Source organism: Elephantulus edwardii, unplaced genomic scaffold (genome assembly GCF_000299155.1).
Source record: "Elephantulus edwardii isolate Elephantulus edwardi_28Jun2011 unplaced genomic scaffold, EleEdw1.0 scaffold00028, whole genome shotgun sequence".
NCBI classification, from domain to species: domain Eukaryota; kingdom Metazoa; phylum Chordata; class Mammalia; order Macroscelidea; family Macroscelididae; genus Elephantulus; species Elephantulus edwardii.
This window is the reverse complement of record NW_006399778.1, coordinates 1,129,482-1,152,921: the sequence shown is the minus strand read 5'-3', so window position 1 is coordinate 1,152,921 and position 23,440 is coordinate 1,129,482. Positions and strand designations below refer to the sequence as shown.

General features: G+C 45.2%; 2 protein-coding genes across 4 annotated transcripts in view; one reads left to right on the top strand and one right to left on the bottom strand.

Annotated features, from left to right (window-relative positions):
• The first annotated feature begins 217 nt into the window (after positions 1 to 217).
• Positions 218 to 15,747, top strand: THEMIS2 (thymocyte selection associated family member 2). 3 transcript variants are annotated; one of them, XM_006883450.1, is made up of 7 exons: positions 218 to 311; positions 2,516 to 2,656; positions 5,077 to 5,487; positions 10,984 to 11,136; positions 11,524 to 12,056; positions 14,919 to 15,075; positions 15,689 to 15,747. In XM_006883450.1, exons 1-7 carry the CDS (start codon positions 218 to 220, stop codon positions 15,745 to 15,747), a joined length of 1,548 nt encoding a protein of 515 aa, XP_006883512.1. The 3 variants fall into 3 exon arrangements, with proteins under 3 accessions (XP_006883512.1, XP_006883513.1, XP_006883511.1); XM_006883451.1 differs by lacking the exon at positions 10,984 to 11,136 and having other exon boundaries at positions 5,077 to 5,400; positions 11,485 to 12,056; XM_006883449.1 differs by having other exon boundaries at positions 10,984 to 12,056.
• A 4,314-nt stretch (positions 15,748 to 20,061) lies between these two features.
• Positions 20,062 to 23,440, bottom strand: part of RPA2 (replication protein A2, 32kDa) — a 22,367-nt gene continuing 18,988 nt past the window's right edge. Inside the window, 3 exon segments of the mRNA XM_006903677.1 lie at positions 20,062 to 20,146; positions 20,499 to 20,593; positions 20,908 to 21,003. Of these exon segments, the coding sequence (XP_006903739.1) occupies positions 20,062 to 20,146; positions 20,499 to 20,593; positions 20,908 to 21,003 (276 nt within the window).

Here is a 23,440-nt window from a genome sequence, read left to right as displayed (position 1 = left end):
TCAGCTGTGCAACCAACGCGGGGAGACAGATCTGGCAACATCATTTTAGAGATGAGGAAACTGAGGCTGAAAGTGAGAAGTGCTTTGCCCAACAGGGTCGCGGGTCAGGCCCCCTGCGGCAGCTCCTCCCACTCGGCCGGCCAGGCGGGCGGGGCTGCGGTGCTGCCGCCTCTCCGGGTGTCGCGGAGCCTCACTCCCGGCCCGCTCGCCGCTCGACATGGACCCGGTGCCGCTGGAAGACTTCGTGCGCGCCCTGGACCCCGCCTCGCTCCCGCGTGTGCTGCGCGTGTGCTCGGGGGTCTACTTCCAGAGTGAGTGCGCGTGGAGCCCTGCCCGGCGGCACAGCCGACAGGCTCCACTGGGGTGTGCCCAGGGCAGATGCCCGAGGGACTTTAGGGCTGCGCCCCAGCTTCGATGCTCCATCACCTGGCCACGCACGGCCTCTCCGCTGCCAGCTTCTGCACGGTGGAGTGGGGGAGCGCACAGGGCGGCGCAGGGAGGCCGCACAGGGCGGCGAAGGGAGGTCGCTGCACTCCGGCACGGAGGGTGGGTGGAACACAGTGGCCTGCTGGCCGCACAGCGCGCATTTGTGGAGCTCCGACTCAGGCGCCCTGACACACGGCTGTTGATGGATTCTTGGGTTTCAGGGGTCCTGACCCTGCCAGTTCCTCTCCCCGCGAGCGTCCTGATGCTCTTTCCTCCCTCCGTCCCCCTTCCTGTCCTTTAGCCTCTGCTTGGCAATTAGCACCTGCCACTGGATCTCCAGTTCTCAACTTAAAGGACTCTGGCTCGGAGAGTCGTCCCTCTGCTCCTCGCGGGGCCCTGCATGCCTGCTGCCGAGGCGCGGACACGAACTCGTGTCGCAGAGCGCAGGAGGGAGGGACAGGCGGTGGAAGGAGAGGCTGGCTGCTCAGCGGGTGCGCGGGCTGGCGCTTTTCTGCGGCGAGAGGAGGAAGGGAGGCAGAGGGCAGACAGAACTGAAATAAAATGCATGCTTTGTGGGCGACCAGGCGAAGACCAAATTCGCAAGTGACAGCTTATTGTAAATATGCCAGTAGTTAAAGGAATCTCTCCAGGTAAGGTTGCTTGGTTTGAAAAGCATCTAACACGTGTTCGTAAAACCAGGATGACGCCAGGGTACCTGACCTGCTCTGTCCCATCTAAAGGACGGAGAGGAACAGTATTCTTTTGCACGGAACTCATTGCTTTCTTCTCAAGTATTCTGTGCGCAGGGTCTGGCCATCCCATGCCGTGGGACCCTGATGGGCCTGGCTTCCAATTCTCACTCTACCTTCTTCCTTCAGCGCAAGTTCCCCATCCTCTCGATAGCCCTCTACGCCAGTGTCACAATCTCTGAGTTTCCTCATTCTTCCTAGGTTCATCGCGGGGTGAAAAGTGACAGAAGTTAGAGGAATAAGTGAGGAAGAACCTAGTGGTGGGGGTGAGAATGCCAGATGTCAGACGGGATACTGAGGGGGGCAACCCTGGGACAGGACATCCGCCAAGCCCTCCAGCGATCCTGCTGCTTGCTCAGAGCTCTGGCGTTGGAATCAAGCAAACTCTCTGCCTCCTCTTAGGGAGCTCTGGTGGCCTAGTGGCAAGAAGCTGCGCTGCAATCCCAAAGGCACGTGGTTTGAGGCCTTTGGGGAGCTAGGGAGCTCTGAGGGCCTAGTGAGTAGCAAGTCTCGCTGTAAACCAAAAGGCAAGTGGTTTGAATCCATCCACCAGCTCTTCAGAGAGAAAGATGGGCAACTCTCCTCCCGTGCAATTTACCACCTCTGAGAACCAGCTGGAGGTTCAGCTATGAGTCAGTTCTGACTAGACTGAGTAATTTTGTGGATTGTTTTGTTAGCTGACAAGCTTGGGTAATTCACTCAGCCTCTCTGAAGAGTTTTTATTTAGAAAATAGAAACCATTTCTCCAAGGGCAGTCATGGGACTGAAAATGATCAGATGTTACAGGTGCAACTCTTAGCACTGTGCTCGGAGCACAGCAGCTGCTGGTCTCGCCAGCCAGGAGGATCCTGCCCTTGACGCTGTGCTGGATGAGCCTGTGTGTGTTCTTTCCTTAGAGGGAGGGGTTGAGTGTAAATCAGTTTCTTAGGGCTTCTGGGCGGTGAGGGCATGATTAGTGGCCTCCGGACCCTGCCCACCTGCTCTTTTCTCCTTATTCCATTTATTGCCTGGTCCTCACCCTGACTCTGTGTGATCTTGGGGAGTCATTGGCATTCTTTGAGTCTGATTTCATAGCTTCACAATCAAGGGGTTGCAGTTTGTGGGGTGACTTATTTTGCGTTAATAATGACTTAGAATCTGGGTCTGGTGCTGGTTGCAGCGATGCTGAGGTGGCCTGGGTCTGAGAAGGGCCTGAGAGCCTGATGCCACTGAGCCGGGGAGCACTAGTCTGGGAGGGGACAGTGTGCTGGAGGCTGTGGCAGAGAAGCGCTTTTACAGGACCCAGGCGCCTCAGCACTTGAACCTTGCTGAATGGGGAAACTGAGTCCATGTCTCCACAGGCTCCATCTACGAGATGTCTGGGAATGAGTGCTGCCTCTCCACCGGGGACCTGATCAAGGTCACACAGGTCCACCTCCAGAAGGTGATCTGTGAGAACCTGAGCATGGGTCAGATTATAGAGCTGGAGCCCAACTTCCAGGGTAAGGCAGCACCTCTGTCCCCCCAGGGGCCCAGCCCCCTCCAGGCACACCTGCACACACACATTTGGGATTCCTAATCCTAACACACACTCCCATCCCCTGATGCTCCCTCCCCCAGCACTGCTCAGCCAGTGCCCTTCTGTGCCCTGAAAATGCCATGTCTGACCTGGCTGCACCCAGCTCCCTCTCAAGATGGGTCTTTCCATACCTGCCTCTTACTGGGGCTCCTTTGTTTTGTCTTTGTCCAGGAGTCTGTCTTTCGTGTATGTATTAGAAAAATTTGTATTTAGAATTAGCCAGCTGGACTCAGTTTAGACAATCCCAATTTTGTTGGCAACATCCAAAGCATCATAGTCAGGAGCAAGTCGAACATAGGCCTTCTTCTCTCCATCAGACCTAATCAAGATGTTGATTTTAGCCACATCAATATCATAGAGCTTCTTTACAGCTTGTTTGATCTGGTGCTTGCTGGCCTTGAACAAGTGAACACAAGTGTGTTGTTATCTTCTGTCTTCTTCATGGCTAACTCAGTGATCAGGGTAAGTTTGATGATGGCATAGTGGTCAAGCTTGTTTCTCTTGGGGGTGCTCTTCTGGGGGTATTTGGGCTGCCTTCAGAATCTCAGCGTCTTGGGCTGCCGGAAGGTGGGTGACGCGCGGATCTTCTTCTTCTTTTCTTTTTTTTTTTTTTTTGCTGCTTTGGCTTCAGTTTTGGGAGGGGCAGGGGCTTCCTTCTTCACTTTCAGCACCCTCTTTTGTGTTCACTCCTCTGCACACCCATGCAGGGGCACAGAGGGGACCAGGCTCAGGTCTCTCTGTGAGGAAGCTGCAGAGGGGTGAGAACAGGAGCAGACAGTGAGGGATGGGGAGGGGAAAGCAGGCACAACATCAGAGTGGGAGTCAGCCATGAAGGTTTCCTGGAGATGACACCACAGGGGAAGGACTCCAGATAGAGGAGCTGGTTTGTGCACAGCATCTGATGCTCAGGAAATCTTAAGTGGCTCAGCTAGTGCAGAAGATGAGGAGCTGAGACATTGTGGGCCAGGCCCTGGAGCCCCATCTCTGCCAGCCAGGAGCTGTGGCCTTGGCAAGTTCATGTGATCCTCTGAGTCTCAGTGCCTCAGCTTCCTTGTCTGAGCAATAGGAATCAAATGAGTCTTGATGTGAATATTAAATGATATGCACGAAGTGCTTAGAAAGCCTAGAACTGTCATCAAGTTGATATTGACTCACAGCTCCCTCCACCAGGTTCTGAGGCTGTAAATATCTTTATCGGAGGAGACAGTCAATCAATCTGTCTCCCAAGAGTGGCTGATGGATTTGAACCACTGACCTTCCAGTAGCAGCCCAATACATTATATTATACATCACCAGCACCCCTGTGTCTAGAATACATATTATTATTATTATTATTCCTGAAATATTTGAGAATAACTTGCAGACGTGATGCTCCTGACCTCTGACTATGATAAACAGGTATCTCTTAACAACAGGACATCCTCTCACAAAACTACAGGTCAGTGATTAAATTCAGGACATTCAGTGCTGAGACGATACTGTTACCTAATTCACAGTCTATATGCAAACTCCACCACCACTAATAATGCCCTTTATAACAGTTTCCCCCCCTCCATGCAGAATCTAATCTCAAATTAAGCTTCATATATGTGGTCTTGTCTCTTTCATTTCCACCAGGCTGGAGCAGTCCTTGGCCTTTCTCTGTGTTGGTTATGGGAGTGTTTGAAGAGTGCAGACCAGAGCTTTTGTAGAATATTCCTCAGTCCAGGCTTGCTTGTTGTTGAGGTTCAGATTGTGTGTCTGGGGTAGGAAAAATCTCAGACATGATATTATGCCTGAGAGTGGGGCATTTTAGGCCAATCTCATGGTAGGTGGAGAACGGATGGGGTGGAGGGAGAATCAGGTCAGAGAGAGCAGTCAGCCTGCCAATATGAGACAGGACCTAGGGGTAGCGTGAGGTCAGAGGTCACTATGGTCAACAGCGTCTGGGTTTCTGGTTTGGGAGAGATGGACAATGGTGCTGCTCCTGGATGGAGCTGATTAGGTATGGGGCAGGGGATGCATGAGATGGAAGCAGTGGGGGGTAGCTAGGGGAAATGACAAGATGGCAAAGTTAGACAGAGGGGAAACAGTTCCCTTTCTGTTCTCTGTGTCCCTCGAAAGGGTTCCTGTGTCTGTACCCGTCTGCTTCAGGAGAAGTTCCCCATCCATGCCTCTCACTGTTCTCTCACACACAGTTGCTCACTGCTTCCTACCTCCCAGCCCTGTTGCCCAGATGTGAGCCCACTCCAACATCTATTCTCAAAGGACTCCTGGCTGGGTTGTTACAGGGCAGCATGGGGAGCAACAAAGGCCTGCCCGTTGATGCGCACTAACTCTTCTGCCCTCTGCTGTGTCCCACAGGCCACTTCAGCCCCCTCGTTTGCCCCCAGAGCTACAGGACCCTGGAGGAGCTGGTCACAGCCACTAACCAGAGCTGTAGGTCACTGCCCATTTGCTTCATATCGGCCCACACCATTACCATAAAAGGCAGGGTGGTGCCCGAGAACCAACCCCTCACACTTGAGGCAGTGGAGATGCACCTGGGGACCTGCTGTGCCCGCTGTGTCCTGAACACAGGTGCCCAGGAGGCCATTCTCTACCTCCCCCTGTCCCAGAAGGGGGTCTTCTGGCAATGGGAGCCTGGAGCACCCCGGACCCTGCTCCAGGCCCTGCAAGACCCATCGCTGAGGGGCCTCCCCTTCATCTGCTCCACACTGTCCTGCAGCAACATAATCCTGAGGCCCCAGTATGAAGTCCATGCCATCATGCACAGTAAGTTGCCCAGGCATGTGGAGGGAGGGGTGTGGGAAGAAGAGAGAGCTGCTACAATTCAACAGAATAAAGATTCCCAAATTAGTGTGGAGGAGATATAAAAGGAGACAGGGAGGATGAAGTCATGTACATCACAGAATTAGAAGCCGTTGAGTTCTGAACTTAGCAGCAGCTGACACCGAGGTACCATGTCAAAGTGAAGATGCGGCCAGTGCCTGGGAGCAGCATACTTACAGGATGCTAGGGCACAGTGGGACCATTCCTGAAGGTCCTTGAAGGTAGGACACTGTGTCAGCTAGAATCTTCTAGCTGGTAGAGAAGCAGAAACTGTCCGAGTGTTGTCAGAGGCCAAGTTTGAGCAGACAGAACAGATGCCCTCAGGACTGCTCAATAGTACAGAGTTTAAGATTCCACTCCTTGACTCTCCAAGAGAGTCAAGGTTGATGGCTGACAGAGACAGGGAAATTTTATTATTATATTAAAATCATTTTTAAGATTTTTGGTTATGGAAAAATGAAAGCATATACAAAAGTGGGGAGAGAATAGTATATTGAACCCCAATAATCCCACTATCCAGCATCACAATTATCAACTCATGGCCTGTCTGGTTTCGTCTCTGCCCATCTCCACATTCTCCCGATCCTGCCCCTCTGGTTTATTTCAAAGTAAATCCAGATATATTATTTATTTTGCAAATATTTTAGTGTTTCTTTTTAATAAAATAGATCCAGAATGCCATTATCATATCAAAAGATTAACAATAATTGCGATAGCTTTTTTTTTACTTTTTAAAAATTAATTTAAAGTTTACAGACTTGGGGTTTCCAGTCATTCATTGTTGCACTTCTCCTTGCCCACCCCATCCCCCCCAATTCACTCTTTTCCTTGAAAAGAAAAACTCTTTGCTATAGCTTTTTAAAACAAACAAAAATCCATTAGATGTTTGAATTATCTCTGTTGTCTAATTTTTTATCATTTATTCTGATCAGGTCCACATGTTACTGTGACATCTCTCAAGCCTCTTTTAATCTCTAGGTTCTTTCCTTCTCTGTTATCTTGTAATTTTTGGAGAACCCGCCCACCTCTTTCATTGGGTTTCTTCTCTGTTGAGTTTTGAGGACTGAATTTTTGTAATAGGGTTTAACATGTTCCTCTGCCCACTGGAGTTCCTGTTGTGTTGGGGGTCCCAGAACTACTCTCAGGCTTGATGATTTGCTGAGGAGACCCACAGGACAGAGCATAGTTTTACTCAGTTATGATTTTTAAATTTTATTTTATTTTTTTGCATATGTACAGTCAAATCTGATCTGACTGGTACAGGAGGAGTTTGTCCCTCCTTCTCCAGCAGAGCATCTGGTGGATTCGAACCACATACCTCTGGGATTATAGTGCAGTTTTTTGCCACTAGGCCACCAGAGCTCCCTAGTTATGATTTCTTAAAGCAAACTTGGCAAAGGTAAAAGGCACAGGGGACGAATTCTGGAGAGACCAGATCCATGTTTCCAGTGAGTCACACAGGACACAGCTCATTCCTCCAGTGACAAGCTGTGCCAGCATTTGTGACATGCCGTATATCAGGGAGGGTCACTAGAGACTCGGTGACTTGCCTTTTACTGGGAGGCACCGCGATGAGCACAGAGGCACTTTGCCTACCACAGGACAAAATTCCCATGTCCCAGAAGTAAACTACATATTTTTGGTGAGAGTTTACACACAGTGAGCCCATTTTGTCAGAGAATGGTGGGAACCCTTCTGACATTTCCAGATGCCAGCCCAGAGCCAACAATGTGAGTTTCTCTAAGGAGATTGGCCAGATCTGCTTTGTGAGCTCTCTTCTCCATATCCGTAAAGTGCTCCTCTGATCTAGAGACCTGATCCACAGTGAGAGACACACATTTTAGTGCTGCTTTTTTTGTAATTCACGTGACCTAGGCCCAATGTTTCAGCAGGATTTGCAAAAGATATTTGTTTTAATCCTATTATTTCTTCTTTGTCTTTAAGCAAGAAAATATCCATAAAATGATACTTCATTTACTCTTTGGTTACTCTTAGGTACAATTTGTATAGGAAATAAAGGACAATTTTTTTTCCCTTTCCTTAGTCCCTGATCTTCCCCAACCCCCATCCCCAGTTTTTATGATACAGAGTTGTGTCCCTGGCATTCTTCAAAGGTGAATATTTAGCGTTTTGTTTTTGTTGTTTTAATTTCACTGTGATGTTTTCAATCCCTTAAATACCATTATGCTCACATTATCTGATCTTTGACCATGGGCACCTTTTAAAGTTAGCTCTTTAATCTTTTTGACAAATCCACTTGATCTTGGATAGACTTTCTTGATTGCTGGTGTAAGGTTTCCAAGTTCAATTTGAAACATTCCAAGGACTACAATTAGCTCTTTCTGAGGAGGCCCTGGATGGGCCCTTTTAGTGGGAAACAGTCCTCAGAGACCACAATCTGGGAGCCAGGTATTCTAACGGTGGGCAGACTACTCCAAAGAATGAGACAGATCATGTAATTCACAAACCGTATCTATTGCAAGGGGGAGGGGAATTCAAACCACCTCAAACCATCCAAATAATATTATGATCTCTCATGGCCATCTCCCAACTTGAGCCATGTATCAGTTCATATTGACACAGAACAAAAGTCTCAACTTGTGGTAGGAGGGAAGTCACCCCTCTTTTTTTTAAAATTCATTTTAATGAAAGTTTACAAAGACTTAGGGTTTCCAGTTATTCATTGTTTCACTTTTCTCCCTGCCAACCCCCTCTCTCCCAGTTCATTCTTCTCCTTGAAAAGTAAAACTCTTTCATTGTTATGCAATCTCTCCCCCCAAGTCCACTCCACTGTGCAGCCTTCATTCTGGTCTCCTGGCATGACAATAATACCCAATCATATATCCCTTTTAAACAGTTCTTTGTCATCTATCTCAATACAGTATACATCATTCCTCCCCTCCTTGTCTGTCTTCCCTCAACCCCGAGGTCAGTCCTGTTTCACAACAGTGGCCCTATGCAGTATTTGTCCTTTTGTGATTGAGATATTTCACTCAGCATAATGTCCTCCACAGTTATCCATTTTGAATAATATTTCATGAGTTCCTTGCTTTTCAATGCTCCATAGTATTCTATTGTGTGAGTATACCAGAGCTTCTCTATCCATTTGTTTGTTGACAGGCACTTGGGTTGTTTCCAACTCTTTGCTACTGTGAACAAAGCCACGATAAACATGGGTGTTCATATATCTGCTTACCTGGCAGTTATGGTTTCTCTGGGCTAAATTCCCAGTAGTGGAATTGCTGGGTCAAATGGTATTTCTATTTGCAACTTTTTGAGAAAGTGCCATACAGCTTTGCATAGTGGTTGCACCTTTTTACACTCCTACCAACAGTGAATCAGGGTTCCAGTTTCTCCACAACCTTGCCAGCATTTGTTGCTTGCTGTCCTGTTAAATTTTGCTATTCTGACTGGGGTGAGATGATATCTCATAGTTGATTTGCATCTCTTTTGGAGCTAGGGATTTTGAACATTTCTTCATGTGCTTGTTGGCCATCTGAATGCCTTCTTTGGTGAAGTGTCTGTTCATATATTGTGCCTATTTTTCAAATGGTTTATTTATCTTTATCTTGTGGTGGTTACCCCTCTTCTAAGTCTTATTGTCCTCATCTGCAAAATGAGAACATTCAATGTGGTGTGGATCAAAACCACAGTGATGGGTGAGTTTTCTTCACAGTCTTAGCTCTTGGTTTTAGACATCAAGGTACCAGTCAGTGCCCAACGAAGAAATATTCAATTTATTTAGTTAATATTTTTCTTGGTTTGGTTTTTATCCCTTTAAATCTAGACTTGGAAAAGTCAGCTTAAAAAAATTTTATACTTGCGGGGTCCTTCTGGTGCAATAGTTAAGCATGTGGCTACTGATTATAAGGTTGGTCGTCTGAAATCATCCACAGGAGAAAAGACTTGGCAATCTGCTCCTACAAGGTTACAGCCTACGAGCCACTACTGAGCATTCTGATCAGAGACTATATGGAAAAATCCTGATCAAAAGGGGGAAATGCAGAACAGAACTGAAAATGCTTATAGACCCCAGACTTTCTGGAACCATGGAAATTGAATGAACCCTTAAAACTTTTGCCCTGAGATAATCTTTAAAATTTAAAGCCAAAAATATTCCCTTAAGTCTTAAAATCCATCACTTGTTCCACCTAATTAATTTTAAAAGTCTGCCTTGAATATTATGCTTTTTAAAGAACTATCTAGAAGAGATAGAGTTGACAACAGAAACTGAAAAGATTAGACAGCACTTTAAGAGGCAGCAGATTTCTGCTACTGGATGAGGAACAATTTAGAAAAAGAGAGAAATGGTTGTATAATTTGAAGAATGCAACCAATGTTATTTACTACCTTGGAATCTGTTGAAGTGGTATATATTTTGCACATTTTACAGCCTAGGAAACCCTCTGAGGAAGTTCTACTCTGTTACATCAGGGCTTTATATGTTACAATCAACTAGAAGGCAAACAACAAAATATACTAAAAATTAAACTTTAAAGGTGGATGGAAGCAAGGAATTATCAAATTATAATTTTATAATGTTGTTAGTGATTTTTGTTAGGTGCCATCGTGTCAAGTATGACCCATAGTGACCCTATGAACACCACATACGAGCCCTGTCCTGGCCTTTGCCATCCTCACATTTCCTGACACAGTCCAGCCCATTGCGGCAGTCACCGTGTCAATCCACCTGGTCGAGGGTCTTTTTTCTCCTTCATGGACTTTCTGAGCATCATGTCCTTCTCCAAGGAAAAGCCCCTCCTAGCAACATGCCCTAAGTATCTTTCCCTCTAAAGAGCACTCTGGCCACATTCTCCAAAACATATTTGTTTGTTCTTTTGGTCAACCATGAAATGTTCAATGCTCTCTGACACCACAGCTCAAAGGCATCATTTCTTCTGTCATCCTTATTCATGGTCCAGTTCTCAGATGCATAGCGAGTGATCAGACCATGGCCTGGATAATTTTATAATGATTATTATAAAATGATACATTTAGAATTAGAATCTGATACAGAATTGTTTTTTTACAGTAATACTATTGTGGGTTTTTCTTGTCTTATCATTATCCTTTTATTTTAGAAGTATATCTTACTGGAATAGAGACAGATTATTTTGTGATTATTTTCATTCACAATCACCCAGTCCAGGAGGTGTGGATGAATGGACACAGACAGAAGATGGGTCATGAGTTATATGCCAAATTGGACATACTGGCAGGGGCTCATCATATTATTCTCTGCACTTTTATAAATGTTTAGTTTTCATGTTAAATGAAGAGTAAATGAGAAACCTGATACAATAGGGAAATGTTGGTTAGAAAGAAAAGATGAAAATAGGAAAGAGGTCAGCAAGCCCAGGCCAATGGCGTTGGCGGGGGTGGAGGGAAGCACCTTTGGCGAGCAGGGCTGCACTCTGAACTACCCCCACTCCACTACAGTGCGCAGAGCCATCGTCAAGATCCCCTCCACACTGGAGGTCGACGTGGAAGACGTCACCGCCTCCTCCCAGCACATCCATTTCATCAAACCCCTGCTTCTCAGTGAGGTGCTGGCCCAGGGTGGCCCCTTCCCCCTGCCTGTGGAGATCCTGGAAGTTCCAGAAGGGCCCCCCATCTTCCTCAGCCCATGGGTGGGCTCTCTGCAGCAAGGCCAGAAACTCTGGCTCTATGGCCAGGCCTCACCATCCTGGCGGGTCCTGGCCTCCAGCAAGGGCCGCAAGGTGCCCAGACACTTCATGGTTTCAGGGGCATACCAGGGCAAGCTGCGGCGGCGGCCCCGGGAGTTCTCCACTGCCTACGACCTCCTGGCTGCCCTCCAGCCGGGCCAGCCCCTCCGGGTGGTGGCCACGAAGGACTGTGAGGGGGAGGGGGAGGAGAACCCAGAGTTCATTTCCCTGACTGTGGGTGACAGACTGGAAGTGTTGGGGTCTGGCCAGGCCTATGGCGCCCATAACAGGGAAGTGGATGTTCTGGTGTGCCAACGGCTGAGTGACCTGGACAAAGAGGAAGAGGAAGAGTGTGAAGAGGAAGGAGAGGACAAAGAAAGGTTTCTGCTGCCCCTCTACTTACCCGGCAGCTTTGTGGAGGAGATGAACGATGGCCGACGTTATGGCCTGGAGGACCTGATGGCCCAGTTGTCATTGCCTTGCGAGGTCAAGGTGGTGGCCAAGGACGCCAGCCACCCCACTGACCCTCTGACTTCCTTTCCGGGCCTGCGGCTGGAAGAGAAAATCACTGAGCCTTTCCTGGTGGTAGGCCTGGGCGCTGAGCCCCGTATGTGCTTTGAGATCCCTCCCCGATGGCTGGATCTGATGGTGGTGGAAGTGCAGGAACAGCAGAGCCCGCCAGCTGGACCGACCTCTGTTGCCACCGTGGAGGAAGTGACAGAAGCCTTCTACTACCGCCTTCGGAAGTTACCAGCCTGTGACAGCCAGCGCCCCCCACCCAGACCCCCCAAAAAGCAGGCCGCCAGCGAGCAAAAGCAACAGAACAGCACAGAGAAAAGAACAAAGGTATCAAAATAATTGGGGTGGGCAGGGTGGGGGACACCCACATTTCTTTGTTGTCTGACATCACATCTCTCAGAATCGTCTAGAACTCTGTGGCTCACATCCTTTGCACCTATTATTATTATTATTACCTGATTCTGAGACTGCTATGATTATTCATATTTTCATGTTTGAGGAAAGGAGGGCCCAGAGGCCCCATGACTAGCACAGACCCTCCAGCTCTGTAGTGGCCAAGCCTGAACTCAAGCACAAGCATCCCGTGCAGCTTTATTGTGCTTTTCCTCTCTGCTACCCTAACTCCTGCTCCCTAACTTAAGTCTTCACTTTTTCACCTGAACTGTGTCAGCAGCTGCAGTGTCTCCCCCAGATGTCAGAATGGTCTTCCCTGATCCTTCCTTGGTCATGGATGGATCTCAGTTCCATCTACTGAAACCTTCAAACTGTGACTCCCCACTGCCGTGCAGCCCCCTTAACATGGCAGCCAGGGTCCTGTACAGTCTGACCCCACTCTGTCTTCCCAGGTCCTTCTTCCACTGCCCCTTGCACCCCAGGCTCCAGGAGTCCTCATTGGGCCAGGCTTCCTGCCCCTGCACTTAGCCTTCAGGCTCATGGGCAAAGCTCAGCTTTTCTTCTAGGTGGAATGACAGTCAACCCTCTGTACTCACATCACATGCTATACAGAGTTTGGAGAACACAGTTAGTGGAGTGACAGATGACATGTCAAACTAAATTTATACCCCATATCTTAGTTCTCTAGTGTTGCTGTAACAGGATAGAGGGCTTTAACGTAAATGTGTTCTTCACTGTTTAGGCAGCTAGCAGTCCAATTTCAGGGTCCTAGCTCCACAGCCCTCTCTCTGCTGGGGGTGGAAGACAGTCCTGGTTTCCCTCAGCATCTGTGTCTGATGTTCCTTGGAGATGTCCACATGTCCTGGCCTTCCCCAGTGACCTGAGCCCAAGAGGCCACACTCCACTCCTGGCGATTGTCTCCTGGTGGCTCAGAGGCCCCACCTAGGCTTGATTTCCTCCCCTTTTATTTCTTGTGAGATAAAAGGCATCACACAGTAAGGAAACTTCCCTTACATCTGTAAGGGCTATGGCAGTATTAAGGGATACTAAAATCCACCCTTAAACCTTTACAATTAATTCAGTTTATTAAATGAGAGGTCATTACAAAGTTTCCTTGGTATATCATATGCAATTTGGGTTGGACACAATTCAGTATGACACACAATTTACTTCCTTTATAGCCTGTGTAAGCCATTCTTAGAGCCACACCTTCCCCCAGCTACCAGTAAACCTGGGATAAAAACACCTACTTCATAGCTCCTGTCTACTGGAGTTTTTTCTAGGTCACCCAGCTTATAGAATTATCCCATCTAGCAGCCACCCTGATAGGTATTCCCTTTAGAGTTGAGGAAAATGTGGCACAGAGAAATGTGGCCTGAGATCACCCTGCTAGCAAGAGACAGGGCCAAGGCTTGAAATCTGGTTTGGCCACACAGTTTGGGTGCTTAGCTGTTCTGCTCTGCTGAGAAGCCAAGACGACCAATAGGAAAATCACCTCGAAGAGGGATGAGTAGATAGACTGGGGCTCTCTATAGACTTATATTTAAGTTGTATGTAGATATGGTACAGTGATTAAGAACTTGGTTGCTAACTGAAAGGTTGGTAGTTCAAATCTACCAGCCGCTCTGCAGGACAAACATGTAGCAGCCTGCTTCTGTAAAGATGACAGCCTTGGAAACCCATGGACATTACCCCGTTTCTACTGGTTTCTTTGGGTGTCTAACTTGTGTTGCTGAGTACTGCTGGGTCAGAACCAAACCACAGCTGACCCTCCAGTGGGTTTTCAGATGCAGTAATTTACACAGGAGGAGACTGCCCATCTTTCTTGCGTGGAGTAACTTGTGGATTCAAATTGCCTTCAGGATTGCAGCACAGGTTACCACTAGGCCACCAGAGCTCCCTATAGAGTCACTATGACTTGGCATTGACGCGATGGCAGTGGGCACTTTGGATATGTAGCAGGATGATAGTGGAAGTTAGATGAAAAACCTTAAGTAGTTGCAGGCTCAGAAGGGCTACTGTTTGAAGGAACGTGGCCCATTTTCTGATAGGACAGAGGCTAAAGTGGGACATTTGAAAACTGGGCCTTGTCACAGCGCTGGGAAGAATATGGTACATGGACTAGAAAGACTCCAGTCCCAGCTTTGGCTCCTGATAGAAGTGATTTGGGCCCAATCCCTGCTTGTTGTCTCTGAACCAGTAATTTTCTCAAATGGGAAGCAGTAATCTCCCGTATTCATTGAGGGAGTGGTATAATTTGCTGTCTAAAGCTCAGTGGAAAAAAACTATAGAGGAAAACTATAGAGGTCACTGCCACAGTGCTGGGTTCAAACCCTGTGTGAAGTCTGAAAAGGCACATTGTCTCCAAGGCCTCTTCCTCATGTGGGAACAGCTCGGAGGATCAGGTGAGGATTGACTGAGCAGATATGCACAGATCTGATACACTAATTCAGTGAAAGCTGTTCCTGCCAGGGCCCCTTTGACCTCAGGAGCTCTGTGACTGGTTTCTTTGGGTTCTCTATTCTGCTCCACTACCCCCACAGATCTGAATGACAGTGACCAAACCCCCATGCAGAGAATCCCAGGGGCCCTGTCTCCAAACCCTAGCTCCATCTTTTTCCTTCCTGCCAAAGGAGAGTTATTTGCTTCTAACAAAAACACCCAGAGTCCCAAGAACCCCTACTCTGAAAAGGAAGTAGAGGAGGCAGAGAAAGTGACAGTTTACATAATATTTCATAGTCTCTGTTCCCACATTTATTGGGCTTCTACTGATTGTTTCTTTCTTCCCACTTAAAGTCTTCTCAAGATTTAAGCCTCAAGCAAACCCCTCCGTTGGCCAAATCCAAGATGAGTAAGACCCTGCCAGAGTTCTCCAAGGACAGTTCAACTGTGCACAGCATTTCTTCCCACAAGAAGGGTCCTGTGTCCACTAAATTCAACACGCGGAATCCAGGTGAGTCCTCTGCAACCTTGTCGGTGCCCCTTCTCTCACCAGCTCTACTCCTCTGCTTTTTACCTCTGGAGGTACTGCCCATATCCACAGGCACATCCTCTTGTGGTCCCAGTTTGATGGACAGGCATATATGAGGTACACTGAGGCTGAAGGGTCCCAGCTGTCCCTCTCCCCAGAAGCTGAAGAGTCCTGGCAAGGACGGCAAGTTCAGCTCTTTACAGACCACTACTCTCACAGCACACAAGATGGTCTGAAGATGGAAGTGCTCAGCACGACAGAGGGTCTTTGTAGCCCAGGGAGCTACAAGGTCTGATGAGCAGCATCCCTGCTCAGGGCTTGGAGCACCTGACACACCACCACCTGTGCTGCTCACCAAAGCACAGAGCTCCCTGGGTCCCCCTCGAGACCTGCTGAGTGAGAATTTCTGTGCATGTGGGGTAAGATGGGAACCACTGATATTTCATTCACAATGAAACAGCTGCAGTGTTCAGACAGAAAAAAATCATGATTTCTGAGCTTACAAGGACCTCAGACGGATCCACTTTCTGTGTAAACAAATTATACCCTAACGAGCAGAGGTCTAAGTTTGCCCTTGACTTGAACTATTTTGCAGATAATGATGAACATGATTACGAAGAAATAGTCGACAAGTTGAAGAAGAAAACCATCTAGGTGCTAAAGGAACCATACTTCCACCAGGTGCATCTCAGTGCAGGAGACACCAGTCACCTGTTACCAGCTGTTAAAGACCTTGGACATGGCCGCATGGCAACCAGACTGCAGACAGGGAATGGTGTGCAGGGTGATGTGGCAGGGGATGGCTCCCAGGCTCCAACACTGAGGGCTCACCTCACACCACTCAGGGTTTAGGTGCCCAGAAGAGTCCAGTGTCCATGCGATCCTGAACCCAATGGTCAGTGCAGAGGAATCAAAGTGGTGGTCAACCTTGTTCTGACACTCTGTAAAGGAAGCTCAGTTCTTACCTCATTATATTTGCTATCCTCCTTCCTCACCTAGTCTCTGAGCCCCCAAGAGGCCAATACTTTGTACTCATTTCTCTTCCCTGCACATAGCACTTCAAAAGTTGGTGTTACATGAATGTGGGAAGCTGGCTTCCAGTGCAGAATCCTAAGGCTTTATCCCTGAATCTGGTAAAGTCAGAGGGTGTCATTTTTAAAAGACTATTATAGAGATCAGAGGCTAACAATTGCCAAAGCTGTAGGTGACTATCAAAGATTTTCATTCTAAAATACCGAAAAATGATGTGATCCTCTGCATGAATATGTATCACTTAAAATTCTGCCTGTGTGCCAGATCCTTTACAAACCCTACCTGAAATCCCATCAACTCTGAAGTAAACATCCTGATGACTCTGGGTGAGGATTCCAGCTCACAACTATTGGCTGGTATTTTAACCTAAGGCATAGTTTCTTCATATGTAAACCATGACTAAGAGTTACTTCAAAAGATTATTTTACAGATCAAGGGAAATAATTTTTGTAAAGCATTTAAGTGTCTGGCATACAGTAAGTTCTCAATAAACACATGCTATTCTATTACTGCTGACTGCTCACCATCTCTCTGCGTTCAAGAAGCCAGTATAATGTCCCCATTTTTCTCTTCTCAGCCCCCAGCACTTGAGAAACACTAGGAAAGTTGGTGTTGTGTGAAATGACCTTGGGGAGCTGGATGGTCAATCTCAAAGCTTCTTTTTGAGATTACAGTTCAGACTGCACAGCTGTTTGTGCCTGTCTTCCAGTCTCTTAGCCATGGAATGCACTGTTTAAAATTTACTGCTTCTAAAAAAAAAAAAAGGTACTGCTTTTAAACTCTGGAAGCAGCAAATGCCAAATGGCTGGAGCCAGACCAATGGTGACAGCTAAGGTTAAAAAGAAAATACAAGGCTCTGTCCATGCAGCAATGAACTTGGCTTCTCAGATCAATCCAGGTCTGCTCAGGGAAGCAAGACTGTAGGTAGCCCTCACTTCTTAGAGTTGGTGGGATTTTGGTTACCAGGGCTGAGGTAGTCACAGCAGCACACACCATGGTTAACAAAGGACAAGACAGGAGACAGACAAAAAAGGATCTCCAAGTATCCAGCTGAGGAACCAAAGGAGACATCCCCTTGGTTCTAGGCATTGCACATGGTGTCCTTCCTGGGCCTGCTAAATCTCTGGGCTGTGCAGACTCACCACTCCTCTGGTCCTGAATGGAGCTCACCAGGTGACTACTGGCCAGCTACCCACACCTGCTGGGGCAGTTCCCAGTGCCTGACACCTCACCTTCCCATGTCCTCCTCTAAAAAGATCACACTGTGCAAGAGGATCTACAGTTTGCTCTGCGGACAAACAAGAGGCAAGACAATGCATAAATGGAAAAAAAAGTTATTATCCCTGACACGCAGCCCACAGAGACTAGCTCATATGCAAAATGCAAAGCTTTCACTTCCACTTTTGCATTTATTCTTGACACATAATTGAGAAAACAGGAGTAACAAAGCCACAAAGGATGAAGGCGAGAGGGCCACCAGTTCCTACAGAAGAACTTTCGAGGTGGTTAACTAGTGTAGTAAGAAGAAAGGAAGTGATTTCAAATAGAAAGCCCAGCTTTAAAGGAAACATGTTTGAAACAGAATTTTCTAAACAAAGCAATTGGGACTGGAAGGGATTTCCTAAGCAACTCTTTCCAAAGCGAGCACACACCCTTGGGGTGCACAAGATGATCTGCTAGGGTGAAACACTGCATCACTAATACATTCCTTTATAGTCTTAATGTTTTTCTTGAGGAAACTTGAGTGTTTTCTATTATACTTAGTAAATATATTAGTCCTATAAATTATGAAAGAAATTAATATAAACTAGGGGTAAATATTAAAAAGCTTTCTAAGGGTTTTTAATTTCCTCCAATGGCATTTTTTTTTACGAGATTAAAAGGAACTGATGAAAATCATTGTTTCCAGAATAATGGCTTTTTTTTTTAAATTGATGCCTTTTATTTTTTTATTATTTTTTTGTGTGCGTGTACCGTCAAATCAGATCTGACTGGTACAGGAGGAGACTGTCCCTCCTTCCCTGGCAGAGCATCTGGTGGGTTCGAACCGTGCGCCTCTGGGATTGTAGTTGCAGTTCCTTGCCACTAGGCCACCAGAGCTCCCCTACAATGGCATTCTTTAAAAACAATTTATCACTCCACATCAGATGCTAATTCTCACAGGTCTTTCTAATAAAGCACTAATTTCTCAAGAATCCTCATTTCTTCCCCATATGGACAAGTCCGCAGAGCAGAGCAGACCCACTGCTGGGCCTGGGTGGTTACACACAGCTGCTCTTACATCAAGTGCCCAGTAGTCTGCATGAAAGGCTTTTCTTTTGCTAGAATCAGAGAACTTAAAAAGTGCTTATTCATCAATGCAACTAATGCTTTTGAACACCTGTTGGGTCAGCACACTGCATAAGGAAGTAGTTCTCATTGATTTCCTCAATGTACAGCTTCTGCTGTTCTCAACAATGGATGAAGAAAACACGGCACACTCAACATCTCAGATGATCACACATGCCCCAAACGTCCAACAGTGCATAAGCCCCAGAAACGAAGGAGTTTCATCCCATTGCAGAAAGAACAGCTGTTCCACCAGAAACTATACTCAGAAACTATATAAAGACTTATTTTCAACTAGCTTTCAGCCACTGTCCCTTCCCTAAGAAAACAGGAATGGAAATACTTGCAAATAAACATACTGGTTGATTGAGTTGTAAGTATTTCACAGCTCTTCAGATGGAAATTACTTTGCATGTGTAGAAAATAAGTCCTGGTTAGAAAATGGGTAGGGCAACAATGTGAAAGTGTGTGTAGCTCTTATCACTTCTCTCAGACCCCATAAAAGCAGATACAGAATTCTCATGTGCATGTTAATCTCATGAACTTATCTCAGAATTGAGTCTTTCACTTAAGGCATCAATTCTTGGAATTATCAAAAATACCTCTAAAGGGGGTGGGGGGAATCTCTGAACTATTTTCTGCTTCCATAAGAAACACCTGAACAAGTTAGTTAAAGAACAATCACAGGCCTTTGGAAAGCCTTTGGTAAGACCCAACAGTCAACTGACTGCATGATCACATAATGCCAAGCATTCAAGGTTGAGATTCTTTTTTATAATCTCTTTAATATTAGCAATGCTATATGCTTTACAGACATCAATGTTTACAAGCCTATGAAGAATAAACATTGCTCTCACTCAAAGGGGATGTGGGAGTTTCGTTTCTTAGAACGGCTGTTGCTCACTCAGGATCCTAACCACAAGGGCGACAGGCAGGACTCAAAGCCAAGTCTCACCCTGCTACTCTGCCTCCGGTGATGAAGCAGTAATCACACCAGCTTAAAAACATCAAACAAAAATATTTCCACAAGTGGCTACAATAAGGACAGTTTTTATTTATTAAATACATACATATTTAGTACAAAGAAAGGTAACAAACATAGTCGTCTTCTCTTTTGCCTCGCTGACAGAACCTCTCATCTACAGCAGCACTTTCAGCAGCAGTCGTGACAAGAGGCTGATTCAAGAAGTGCAATTCTCTAATAACGCCACATAACCAAAGTGGGAAACAAACCATGTAGAGGGAGCAGGTCTCTGGCTTAGTTCTCTGCCGAAAGGCTCTACTCCTATTCATTTTCTTTCACCAACACTTTAGGGACAGGAGGAGCTCCTAAAAGTCTAAGTAACACTGTCCAATTCTCCTGATGGTGTCCCTCTTCCAAATTCATCCATCCTGATGTTTAACTAGCTTATCTGTAACCTTTCCAAGTAAGTCCACTCTGGTTTAACATCTCTGCCAACCGCCCACCCGCCTCAGGACTTCAAAAATACAAAGAACTGTAAGTTTCAAAAAAGATGTTGAGACTTTTTTTATAGATGAAACCTACTTTCTAGAGTTGGTGATAACAGATTCAGATGCAAAATATCACAAGTCTTCAATCAGATCCAGTTATTCTGCATCTGTGGACTTAAAATGATCATCATCCACAGTGGAGTAGATGTGTCCCTCATTGCTAAGAAAATCCACAGCTTGTCTAGAAAAGAACAAAGGACACGGCTCATTTTCAAACCAACAGGGAAGAATGAACACATATTTAAAACCGCCAGTGGTACTGTTATCACTGGAAATCCACAAGCTAAAGACTTCACACTTCCAAACTAAGTCTTCAAATTATACCCCAGAACAGAATGAGCATCAAATAAACAAAGAGGACACTGCCTTTGGGGCTCCTTTTCCTATTTTTCCATGGCTGAGCCAATCCCTCCTTATTAATATGGGTGCAGTTAACAAAGGTTTTGTTTTTTAACTCAATTTTCATCAGTAAGATGAAAACTCTGTTCATGTTATGATTCTAGAGTCACAGCTTAGAAAACCCAAACACTCACTTGATCACAGCTACATTCATGTGTTTGAGCTGAGCTTTGAGATCCTGAAAGTTCAAGCCTTCAGGTCTTGGGCAAGCTTTAATCAAATTCAGCACCTGAAGAGTAAAAACAGACAAAGTCTAAAAATCAAGCATTTCCCTTTGTAAAAAAGTTTATATGGCTCAAGAGTGATTAATTTTATAAAACAATGAATGGGATGAATCAATGTGATTGAAGGATAGTGTGAAACAATATATACAAATTTTGTATGCAAACGAATATAAAATTTAAGAAGTTTGTAGGAAAGAAATTGAGCTGGGTACTTAGATATCTTTACCATCATCACAGAAAGGATAAAATTTTATTTTCTTTTTTTTTTTTAGAAAGGATAAAATTTTAGGACTGTTTATATGTCATATTTCTGACTTACCTGGTTTTGGGGAACAGTAAGGCCATTTGCTGGAGCAAAGGTATTCATTGCCTCACTCATCCCAGGATTGCTGACAGGTGCTCTCCCTGCTGAGGGCTGAATTGAAAAACAAGTTCATAACATTAGAAAATTCAAGCAAAACACAATTTTTGCTATTTAAAACAGCCTGTTAATAAGCAGATTACAAAAAAACAGCAAAGCTAGTTTAAGCAAAGAGTTTCCCAGTAACACTGGAAGGAATACTTATCATCTAAGAAGTATTTGTAGTACATTATGTGTTGGACTGTTAACTAAAGGTCAATGGTTCAGATCCACTAGACACTCCATGGGAGAAACTGGGGGCATTTCCTCCTGGAGAGGTTTAGTCTCTAAAATCTGATGGTGGGTCACCATGAGGTAGAATTGAGTGGTAGGCAGTAAACCAGGAAAGAGAAAGGTAGGCTCTTTATGATGTGGGAGAGACACCAGAGGAAAATTACACCCAGAAGAAAATTACCAGAGGTCTGCATTAATGCTATCCCCAGGGCTCAAGCATGCAAGCATTTACTGATTGCAAACGGGTACAAAGCATTTAGAGAAGAGACTCCAGTACGGTCTGCAAGCAGTCTGAAAGCAGGAATAGTCCAGTATCACTATTTTCATTTCTCTCCAGTCACTACTCAGCCCACTCTTTAGATTCTCCCCAAACATACCTCTGAAATGGTTGGTTCTCAGCAATAAATTTCAACCTACAAAAAAAAAAATAAAATAAAAAAATAAAAACACCCCCACAGAAGGGAACTTTGTACACGGACCTCACCTGATTGACAGTATCTGTGGTAAGAATCATTGAAAAAGCTCGATATCATCAGTAAAAACCAGGCCAGGTCCTGAATAAGGAACAGACTATTAATTATTTACTAATGAAGTAAGTTCAACTTATCAAGAAGACAAAGTGAAGTATTACGAGATTTGTAAAAAAAAAAAAAAAAGGAGCAGGAGAATAAAAAGGAAAGGCTCTGCATTTCTTAAGCTGAAAGAATTAAAAATACCAAACTCAAGACTTAAGTTGCAGTACTGAGATATTTTACAGGCAAAATCTTGAATGATCTAGGAAACATGAAAGATGAAAGAAATAATACAGAGTCACTGTACTAAAAAAGAACTGGTTGACACAGAAATATTTTAGGAAACAGCATGTGCTGAAGAGCAATGGTGATGAAGGAAGAAATTCAAGCTACATTGAATGCCTTGGAGGTAAAAATAAAGCCCCAATTGACATGTTTCAACTAACAGATGCAGTCCCAGACATGCTAACAAATCTGTGCTACGAAATTTGAAAGACAGTTACCTGCTCAACTGACTGGAGGAGATTCATATCTGTTCCTAATCCCAAGAAAGATCATCCAACAGAAAGTGAAAATTATTGAACAACATTGCTAAATAACACATGTAAGCAAAGCATTGCTGAAGATCATTCAAAAATGGCTAGAACAGTGCATTGACAAAAACTACCAGAAATTCAAGCCTGGTTTCTAAAAGACCGTAGTATCAGAGATCATTGTTTATGTCAAATGGCTCCTGGCTGAAAGAGAGAACACCAGAAAAATTTCTATATGTGTTTTAGTGATTATGCAAAGGTATTTGACTGTGTGAATCCTAACAAAGTATGATGAACATTGAGGAGACTGGAGATTACAGAACACTTAATTTTGCTTATATGAAACCTTTACGTAGATCAAGAAGCTGTTGTCCGAACAGCACACGGGCAGGCCGGGGGAGGGGGATTGTGTGGTTTAAAATCAAGAAAGATTTTCATGAGGGTTTTATCTTTTTTTCCATACCTGTTGAATCTGTATACTGAACAAATTATTTGAGAAGCTAAACTCCATAAAGAAGAATGAGATAATCAGCATTGAAGGAAGACTCATCAACAACCTTCACTATTCAGATGCCACAACCTTGTTTGCTGAAGGTGAGGAGGTCTTAAAACACTTCTTAAAGAAGAGCAAAGACAGAATTGAGATTACAAAACAACAAGAAAACAAAGATCTTCACGACTGGGCCAATAGGCAACTTTATGATGGAGAAAAGATTGAAGACCTATATTGTCAAAGATTTCACCTTACTTGGATTCACAATCAACACTACCAGTGCTAGCAGTCATCTCACATAATTTGAGCATTTTCGTGAAAGAGGCTATTCCTTACAAAAGGGCGTTATGTTTGAAAAAATGATGAGTCAGTACAGAAGAGGAAGACTTTTATTGAGATGGTGTCAAACAGTGGTGGCAGCAATGGGTTCTACTGTGTCCCAGATGATGAGGATGATACAGAATAGGATAGGCTTCAGAACTGTTTATAAGGTGGCTATGAGTCATACTTGACTCAACAGCATTTAAGAACAACAGCAGCAACAATCTGCTGTATAGCTGTAGTCTGTGAACTGAACTAAGCAATCTCATCTCTCATCATGCACTATTTTCACTATATTGATGATATTATATTAACTAGTGATTTCTTTATGATTAAGAAAAAAAAGCTTAGTGACACAC